Raw genomic sequence first — 9207 nt, 5'->3', positions numbered from 1 at the left:
ACACACACACAGAGACATCCTGCACACACTTCAAGAGAAACTGCAACACAATAGCCCATAGTGACATCCACTGGTAGCAACCAGATCTTAATGCCACAACACAGTCTTCCGTTAGAGGAAAGCATCAACTCTAGAATATTGCTATTTTTACTGAAACATCTGGATGCGAAGTCTTGCTCCTCATTGGGATGTTTGGTCTCCACACTACCAACCAACCAGATATTTGAAAACATACAGATGCCTGATAGAATTTCACTTTATATAGCCAGATGTTTGGGGACTAGATAAAAAACATGCCAAGAATAAACTACAAACCACTAATCACCTGCATCTCCACACACTCCCGTTCTCTCCTCCCCCTAATCTCCCTTTCCCATCTGACACTCCTACTCCAAGTCTCTCTCCAGAGTTCATCACTGCAACAAGACAGGGTAGCTGCCAACACTCCCTCTTCTTTCAGTACCTGTCCCAAAAACACTGTGCCCTGGACACCAAGTTGTGGTGGTTTGGTGGTTTTCCTGAAAATATGAACAATCCTCTCTCTCTCTCTCTCTCTCTCTCTCTCTCTCTCTCTCTCTCTCTCTCCCCTCCCCCCCCTCTGTTTTTCCTGCCATAACTTCAAACCTTCATGGAGACAGCTGTGCAAATTTTAAAATGATAATTGCTCATCATTAGGTGACAGAATCCATTCAAACACTAAATGATTGTCTTCCAGCAAATTGTCAGATCAAAAGAATTGATCAACTTGGACTGTCACAAACTTTTCACCCTACAAAAAGAAGCACTGCAAGTATGCTGCATGCATTTAAGTAGGAAACAGAAGCACTGAGATTTTCACACAGAGACACAGATAAGCACACCTTATTCAATCCAAGACAAAGAAAGAAAACTTGGCTTTACCTGCAGTTGTAGGTCCGGATCTCTTTGTTGTCTCGCTTGCACTTGATTGCCACGAAGATCATAGTTACAAAGAGGATGCCCGCAATGGAGCCCAGGGCAATAATGAAAATCAAGGACAAGTTCACAGAGCCCATTGACTCTTGGGCATCGAGAGCAGGGGACAAGTAGATTAGGACGAGAGCAGAGGCAGAGAGAGATGTCTTGCCGTGGTCGTGGGCCACCACGATAAGCTCATAGGAGGACTTGGAGCTATCCCCGAAGGTGCGGGTGGTTCTGACTTCACCATTGATCTGGTCTATTTCAAAGAAGCCGCGGTCGCCCTCGGTCATGTCGTAGGTGACTCGGCCATTTTCGCCCTCATCGTAGTCGTCTGCCTTGACAACAGTCACCAGGTAGCCTATGCCAGAGTTGCGGGGTATGTAGACCTCGGCAGTGCCGTTAATCAGAGGTGGGGCTGTGATGACCGGGGTGTTGTCGTTAACGTCGAGGATGATGACCCGCACCGTCGCGTTGCTTTGTAGTGAAGGGAGGCCGCCGTCCTTGGCCAGCACCTTGAATTCGAACGCCTTGGTCTGCTCGTGGTTAAAGGATCGCAGGGCATAGATATCGCCTGAGTTGGGGTTGATGGAGACATAGGTGAAGACAGGCATGTCCCTCACTTGCGACGGCACGATCTGGTAGGAGACACTGCCGTTGAGACCCAGGTCGGGGTCGCGGGCAGACACAGAGAGCAGATAGGCGCCAGGTGTGTTGTTCTCCTGCACAATGACCTGGTAGTAGGGCTTAGAAAAGTGTGGGTGGTTGTCATTTTCGTCAGTGATGAGCACGGTAAAGGACTTGGCACTCTGCAGCATGGGCACGCCGCCGTCGCGTGCCTGAATTGTGAGGTTGTATTGGTCGTGCTGCTCGCGGTCCAGCCGTCCGTCCACTAGAATAGTGGAGAAGCTCTCGTATTCCTGCAATCGAAAGGGCACATTGCCCAGCAAACGGCACTGCACACGTCCATTAAGGCCCGAGTCGCGATCAGACACCCGCACCAAGGCGATCACGTAGCCCGGGGGGGCGCTCTCGCTGACCTCCACAAGCTCGCTATTGACTGACAGCAGGTTGATGACCGGTGGATTGTCATTGGTGTCCAGCACGCTGACGGTGACCTTGCAGTGTGCCGGGATGGAATTGGGCCCTAAGTCCTTGGCCTGCACGTCCAGTTCATACACGTGGCCCTCTTCATAATCTAAAGCGCCAGTGACAGTGACCAGGCCACTGTGCGGGTCAATCTGAAAGAGCTCGCGCGTGCGGTCGTTGACGTAGCCATAGAAGGAGTAGACCACCTGGCCGTTGGTGCCCTCGTCTGGATCGCTGGCGTTGAGGCGGATGACGGGTGTGTTGGGAGGGGAGTTTTCTGGCACGCTCACTGTGTAGGTGGACTCGCCAAACACCGGGTTGTTGTCATTGGAGTCGGTCACCTTGATGTTGAGGCCAACGGTGCCCAGGCGTGGCGGGTCGCCACCGTCTAGCGCAGTGATGCGAAAGCTGTAGTGCGACTGTGTCTCGCGGTCCAGGTTCTTTTCCACTACCAGTTCGGCAAAGCGCGAGCCGTCGCCACGCGTTTTGATCTCCAGGCCAAACATCTCGTTGGGAGTGAGCTCGTAAGTCTGCACGCCAAAGCTTCCAGAGTCCGGATCATAGGCGCTGTCCAGCGGGATGCGTGTGCCAGGGCTGGCTGCCTCCGAGATCTCCAGCTCTATCTGTGCTGCTGGGAAACTGGGCGCATTGTCGTTCAGGTCCTTGATCTCTACCTTAATCACGCAGATTTCCATTGAGCTGGACATGACCTCGAGTGAGATGATACACTTGGGGCTCTGGCGGCACAGCAGGTCACGGTCAATCTTCTGCTTGGTGACCAGGAGGCCAGAGCTGGGGTTGATGTCCACTAGGTGTGGAGCCGAGTTGGACACCACGCGAAAGGCTGAGGCCTGCCGGGGGTCCAGCGCGAAGCCGGCATCCCGCGCATCCTTGGCCACGTTGGCAATCACCGTCCCGGCACGCTGCTCCTCTTCCACCGAGTACTTTAGGTTAATGAGGGCGGCTGCCTGCGTCCACAGTACCGCCAGCAGCAGCAGCACCGGCAGCAGGAGCGACTCCATGGCTGCGCGGGGCTCTGCCTGGCCTCGCCTCTCCACACCCCTCCGAGGCCGACGCCGTCTGCGCTCCAGCTTCCCGCCGGCTCGGGCCGCCTGTTGCGCGCGTCCAGTGGCCCCGGAGGCCCCGGGAGGAGTCCCGCCCAGGGCGGCCCGGCGGCGCGCGGGGGAAACCCGTGGCGGCTCCAATGCTGAGGTTGCGGTGGACGCGGCGGGGGCTCGCGGGGGCCCCGGGGGCTCCGTGGGGCCAAGGGAGCGCCGCGCGGCCCCGAGCCCCCTCCCTCCAGCCCGGCTACTCAGTTTTCCCCCTTCAAAGTTAGCCGGGCGCAACTGGCTGCAGCCGTTCAGGGCTGCGGGTCGGGCGGCGTCTACGCTGCCTAGACGACGCGCCACTGAGTCCGGACAGTACTTGAGGCGAAGGCAGAGAGGGCGGAGGAGGCGCAGCCTTTCAGGCACTGCCCGGCACGCCGCGGCGCACCGGCACTGAGGCTGGCGAACTCGCTGTCTGTGCACCTGGCATGCGCAAAGACCTCCCCCCAGCGCTCCCGGTTCACTGCGGAGAGAGTACCCGCCTGGAATGCGCCCTCTGGGATCTGGGGGTGCCACACTGGCCCCTTCGAGGCCTGTTTGGGAGAAAGGGGGTGTCACAGGCTGGAGTCAGTTACTGGCAAGCGCCGCGGGCACCCGGGTATAGGGCTGAGCCGGATGGCGGTCCCGGGGCCAGCAGAGAAAGGGGGAGGGGAGAGATGCTGCCAGGGCTTAAGCGCGCTCTCTCGAGCTATGGCTGGCTTTAGAGGGCTTGGGGGCGCGTCTGTCCGGGATACGAGGCGGGAGCGGAGTTCCACCCACAGAGCAGTTGAAGGGCTGCGGGCGTTAGCGTCTCGGAAATCAAAGTTAACAACGCAGCCCGACCCTACACATCAAGTTTGTGGAAACGGGGAGATGACAATTTGTCCAAGAAAATCAAAGCCCCGCTCTTTCCAGTGGCCCGGGGTGGCGGGGAATGGGGAAGAGGGAAGGAAGGGGAGGCAACAACAGTACCGGCCAGGAGAGGCGGGGCCGCCGCTGTGGGTACCGGGTGCTTCTCTCCGTTTGGGTTGGGGTGTCGCTCCAAGAACCGCCGCCGCCGCCGCCGCCGCCGCCGCCGCCGCGGGAGGAAGCCCTCCTAGCTCAGTTGCATGTCGTTGGGGTCCGCCTCAGCAGCTGCCACAATCGACGATTTTGTCGCCGCCAAAGTTTACTTGCTGGAGAGTCTTGATTTCATCTTCTTGAAGAGGCGCTGGCCGCGCTGCGTTGGGATCTCTCCCTCCCGGGCGCTGGCGCACTCGGGAGGTCTGTCTCGCTTTCTCTGTCTGTCTCGGGCTGTGTGTGAATGTGTGAGAGAGAGGAAGAGTGAGCGTGTGGTGTGGGGAGTGTGAGTGTCGAGTATGAGCAAGCAGGAGGCAATGGGTACGGGGTAGGAGGTTTAGGATTTCGGATGAATCCGCTCAGCCGGAATGCAGCGGAGCGCAACGCGCCCAGGGCCAGCGCCCGGCTAGGGACGCGAGTGCCAGTGCCTCCGGGGCAAGCCGGGCATGGTGCACAGGAGCTGTGCTGCCGTCTGTGCCCGCTCGTCCGTCGCCCCGCTGCGCCAGCCGCCGCCGCTACTGCTGCTGCAGCTCCTCCCGATGCCGCAAACTACTGGCCGCGGAGTCTGGAGAAAGCCAGAGAGAGCCCGAGCTGCCGAGCCCGGCTACGCCAGGCGCTGGCCAATCAGCGCGCCGCCCAGCGGGCTCCAGTCTTGGGGCGGGGCCAAGGGGCGGTGGGGGGTGGCGGGGTGGGTGGAGCCAAGCGGAAACTTACACACCGGCGGGACCAAGTGGTACCCCGGCTGGTGGAGCCCTGGCGGGATTCAAGGGAGGACGGACAGGCAGGCCAGGCGGGAGCAATAGGGCAGGAATGAGCAGGGAGGCGGTGAGCTAGCGCTGCGGCTGAGCCTCACTGGGAACTCTGCGCCTCTCATGTTTGCAGAGATTTCAGGAAAGATGAGGACGATATGATTCTCTTGCCGTGTTTAGCTCCCTTACATATCTTCATATCTTGAATATAATATATATATATATATATATATATATATATTATCTCAGATATATATCCCTCTCTTTTTCCTTGTCGCTTCATCCTAAAAATTTGTTTTTGTTTTCCTCTCATTCTCCGGTAGTGGAAGAAAGATCGGGAAGGAGAAAGCGCCCCTGACGTGGTCATTCATCCAGCTCTTGGCCGGTGCGTCTTCACTTCAGGCGAGAGCCACGGCCGCCATCCCCCACACCCCGTCCCGGACCGTCACCCCCATCCTTCCACCCTGGGCAGACGCCGCACTACTCTCTGCCCGCCGCACTTCCAGCAGGGCCCCTGGTTCGGTTCGCTCTTGTCTGTTGCTTGTTAATCAAATGGGATATGTGGCCCGAGGAGGGGGCTGGACACATTTAATTGTCCCTCACCCCACCCTGTTGCCCCTCACCCCACCCTGTTGGAGAATTTAGCTCCCTATAAATAAACTACGTTTGAGAAGAGCCGGTGGAGCGGACGCCGCTGCGCCGCGCCAAGCCAAGCCAGCAGAGCTTCGAGCCCTGCAGGAGCTGTGGGGCGGGCGCGCCATACGTGTCCGCTTAGGTCGCCGACAGCTGGGAGCCGGCGCCGGTGTGCGGGGCGCCCCAGCCTTCCCGCGGGGTCTGGGTCCCAGAGGGCTGCCAGCTTCACTTCGGCGGTGGTGGTGGCTGCGGCATGTGCCAATACTGGGAAGCGGGAGGCCGACGTGGCCAGGGCTGACATCAAGCTCATCCTGCCTTCTGTACTGAAGGCTCCCTGGGGGCAGAGGGGCATTCCTCCCCAACCCGGCTCTGAGGCTTTTAATTAACGTAGCCAGCGGTAAAGACTCAAAAACACCCCCGTTAAACAAGTTTTTTTTTTTTTCTCCTTTCGTAGAAGCTGGGGAAGCTGCTTCTGAATTCACAATTCTTGGAAGAGTAAAAATGTCTTCTGAGTGAGTCGTCTCGGATATTTGGGAGTCGGATAAGCAAACTCATAATTAGCCCAGCGACACTGGCTCGAGGCTGTGGGCTTAACATGAGAGCCACTTTTGCCCTTTAAAAAGCGTTAAACAAGAAAAGGAAACCGGCATTTGGACACATAATGGGTTTTCTCAAAACTGCCATCTTCTTGCGGAGAGCAACCCAGCTGCTTTTTAAAATATTTTTCCTTCCAAGAGGAGCTACTTTAGCAGCCTTTACCTTGGCGGTGGGAGAGGGGAAAGGCAGCTCCCTCCTACAGAAAGGAATTATTTCGCGAGTGAGGTTGCGATCCCCTGAATGTGCAGCCGAGGCCAAAGGGAGAGCGTAGGGAGCCTGATCTGCTTTCCGCGTGGGGGTCGTTTGACTGTTTTACGTGAGGATGTGATTCGGCCCAGAACAGCAGGGAGAAAACCGATGCTTCTGCAATGAGTATCATTTAATTTTGGTCATTTAGAGCTGCAGGTGGACATCACAGTGGTGGCTCAAGGGAGCCCAGTGGCCCGCCCGGTTTTCTCCAGGCACCGTTGGAGAAATGGGCAAGTAGTAGAGAATGACAACATGGCAGGCAGCGGTGGGTGCGCCTCGCGGGCTCCGCGAAAGGAAGGGTTCCATTTGATTTATCACAATTATTTACCTTTGATGTCAGAGTGTGGGAATGAAGTGCATCTTGGTCTAATTAAAAAGGCCTAAAAAGGCATTTGAAATGGGTTTACTATCTGATCACGGGATGTGAATTCGGCGTTTGGCAGCTTTCTAAAATATTGCTTGGACTATTTAAACAGAACAATTAGCAGCATGCTAAAATGTTTGCATGCTATGCTTAGAAGCTTTTAGCTGTAAACTTTAAGGCGATCTGTTCCCCCTTTAAGTTAAAAAAGGATGATGCTGCTTCCTTGTGGCGAAGGCTGTCAGGAACCAACTGATCAATAAAAGTAAACTGGCGCCTCCACGGCTTGACTGAGCGGGAGCAAAGAGTCTGAGAAGTAGTCTCGGCCATTAACAATCCCCCAGGTAACAAGAAATGGAAGAATTATTCAGGTAAAATGATTAACATTGTCGTAGCATCTGAAAAGATGCACACAAGATAAGACTGCAGACCTCTTACCTTAGGGAGTGCTAATAGAATGTCTATATTCTGCTGTCTTTTAAAGATAAATAGGAGAATTCAATTCATGTACAAAGTCATTACCTTCGTAATTGCAATCACATTGTAAAGACATGTTCTGCATTTGCAAAGACAAACGCTCTTTGCTAAGGCGATGCCACCATGTTCCCTGCTTCCTGCTCGCTATTCACACTCCAGGCACCCCTCTTTTACAAGAAGAGCACCCAAGTACTTCCAGCTACCAAACCACTTTTACACAAGCCAGGTGCGGAGGGAGGCAGGGGTGTGTGCCTGTGCTTTCCTTCTTTCCTATTATCTCCTCCCCACTCCTAAGCTCAAAGTGACAGTTACACAGCATTCCCCACCCCCATACACAAAATAGCTGTTCCATACCCCAGTCTATTTCTACATATAATCCTAAAAACAGCCTTTGCCCTCAGAATTCCTTTTTTCCTAATAGACACACTTGATCATTACACTCCAACCATGCCGTTGACTAAATGAGTAGTCCAAAACACTTTCATGATCAGGAATTTATTAACGAACTGAATAAAATCGTTCTGCATGTAGATAAAAAAAACAAGAAAGTTCTCTCGGTTTAGCTTCCCTTTACTTCAATCCTGAAGGGAGCCCCGCCTCCTCAGCCTTCTTTAGAGACACAAGAGGGACATCTAGTGACCGTCCTCGGTATTTTTTATCCAACTGCTACTGATAAATACTATGGTGCTGTGCCGCCTATAGCAGCTCTCTAGACCAAAGCAGCTCCTTGGGCCACTGAGGCCAGAATCAAAATTTGTTGAGACTTTTTTGTCTTTAAAATTTCATCTATGCCACGAAAATCGTGATGAATGGCAATAAAAGAAGACCAAAATGGAAGAAATCTTACTTTGAAATCAAACCAGTATGTGAAGCTAATTCTTGCTGTCTCAAGATTGATAAGGGTAGGGTGAAAGGTGTTGTCTCAAAAGGTAAAAATTAATGGTAGGAACCAAGATACCAGTATACAAGGGAGTGTAACTGGGACAGGTTTAAGGGAGCTTTCTGAGATGTGCTTGTTTTATTTTGTTGTTTTAGAGACAGTGTGTCATTCTGTCACCCAGACGGGAGTGCAATGGTGCAGACATGGGTCACTGTATCCTCAAACTCCAGGGCCCAAGCAATCCTATCACCTCAGCCTTCTGAGTAGGGGTCCCTCTCTGTTGTCCAAGCTGGTCTCGAACTCTTGGTCTCAAGCAATCCTTCTCCCTTGGCCTCCCAAAGTGCTGAGATTACAGGTATAAGCTACTGTGCCCTAGTCTGAGATGTGTGTGTCGTTTTCTTTAACGTTCGCTTTAAGCTCAAAAGAGATTAGCCTTCAAATAACTTGTTTCTCTCTTTCTCTCCTCCTCCCCCTCCTCCCTCTTGCCCCTTTTCTTTGCCCTGGCTGCAGAAAAGTGGGTCATCTTCTAGCTTGGCTTTCATTGCATATCATAGGGATACCATTCCACCCAACTAGTTTGACCAGCTGCCTGAAGAGGTTCTCTTATAAAGAAAAGCTTGATTTTAAAATTAGCAAATTCAATCAAACTTCTTCGGACTGCATATCTGATCTCCTTACTTAGGTTACAATGCCTAGAGAAGAGAACATCAAAGAATGAAAATGGAGGAAATAGCAAAAAACTATAAAGTGTCATTATTAAAGTCATCATCTTATTTAATTTTTACAATATGCCTGGGAGGTAAAGACACTTTGCAGATGTGGAAACAGAGTTGCAGAGCAGTTCAACGATTTTCCAAGATGACCTCATTACACAAAACTCAACCACTTCCCTTGAGAAATCAACAAGTGCTGGCTTTGTGTCCACCATTGTGTTACGGATTGAGAATTTTTTTTTAATAGACCTTGCCCTTGTGTAGTTTACCATTTAGTTGATTAATTTAAAATAGCATCAATTTCTATGTACTATAAATTTTCCTAGAAGAGAGACTAGGATAAGGTATGTCATGTTGACAGCTTCCTAAAATTCTGTTC

At 53.0% G+C, this 9207-nt stretch overlaps 1 protein-coding gene across 3 annotated transcripts in view; it reads right to left on the bottom strand.

The window, feature by feature from the left end:
- Nucleotides 1–3112, bottom strand: part of PCDH19 (protocadherin 19) — a 118437-nt gene extending 115325 nt beyond the window's left edge. For all 3 annotated transcript variants that reach the window (XM_017505877.2, XM_017505878.2, XM_017505879.2), the window contains exon 1: nt 901–3112. In XM_017505877.2, the coding sequence (XP_017361366.1) occupies nt 901–3047 (2147 nt within the window). In that variant the 5' untranslated portion in view covers nt 3048–3112. The remainder of the gene's footprint in view (nt 1–900) is intronic.
- Nucleotides 3113–9207: the final 6095 nt, after the last annotated feature.

The sequence above is a fragment of the Cebus imitator genome, unplaced genomic scaffold (genome assembly GCF_001604975.1).
Source record: "Cebus imitator isolate Cc_AM_T3 unplaced genomic scaffold, Cebus_imitator-1.0 Scaffold343, whole genome shotgun sequence".
Taxonomy (NCBI): Eukaryota; Metazoa; Chordata; class Mammalia; order Primates; family Cebidae; genus Cebus; species Cebus imitator.
The sequence above is the reverse complement of the archived record's forward strand: the minus strand, read 5'-3'. Positions and strand labels throughout refer to the sequence as shown.